At 62.0% G+C, this 263-nt stretch overlaps 1 protein-coding gene across 1 annotated transcript in view; it reads right to left on the bottom strand.

The window, feature by feature from the left end:
* Positions 1-159: 159 nt before the first annotated feature.
* Positions 160-263, bottom strand: part of LOC104494103 (myotubularin-related protein 5-like) — a gene marked incomplete at its 5' end in the record, with an annotated part of 2,920 nt that continues 2,816 nt past the window's right edge. Inside the window, one exon of the mRNA XM_010136892.1 lies at positions 160-258. Within this exon, the coding sequence (XP_010135194.1) occupies positions 160-258 (99 nt within the window). The remainder of the gene's footprint in view (positions 259-263) is intronic.

The following is a 263-nucleotide window of genomic DNA, read 5'->3' as shown; positions in this document are numbered from 1 at the left end:
GGCTCCCGCCCGCGCCCCCGGCCTGCTTTAACACAAAGTTCCTCCACTACGGTCCTACCACCGTGAAACACACTGATCCTGCCCGGGGGTGCGTGGCCGCGGGCTCCCCACACAGCGCACCCGTGGCAGATGGGAAGGAAGGCCATTTTTTTTTCAGCCTCACGCGTCCGACAAGCAGCTCTGGATGCGGTCGATCCACTGCTGGGCCAGCTGCACGTCCTGGGCGCAGACATTGTAAACTCGTTTTGTCGTCTTCAGCTGCA

Source organism: Buceros rhinoceros, unplaced genomic scaffold (genome assembly GCF_000710305.1).
Source record: "Buceros rhinoceros silvestris isolate BGI_N320 unplaced genomic scaffold, ASM71030v1 scaffold26215, whole genome shotgun sequence".
NCBI classification, from domain to species: Eukaryota; Metazoa; Chordata; class Aves; order Bucerotiformes; family Bucerotidae; genus Buceros; species Buceros rhinoceros.
Note: the sequence above shows the minus strand (reverse complement) of the source record. Positions and strands in the feature narration are given on the sequence as shown.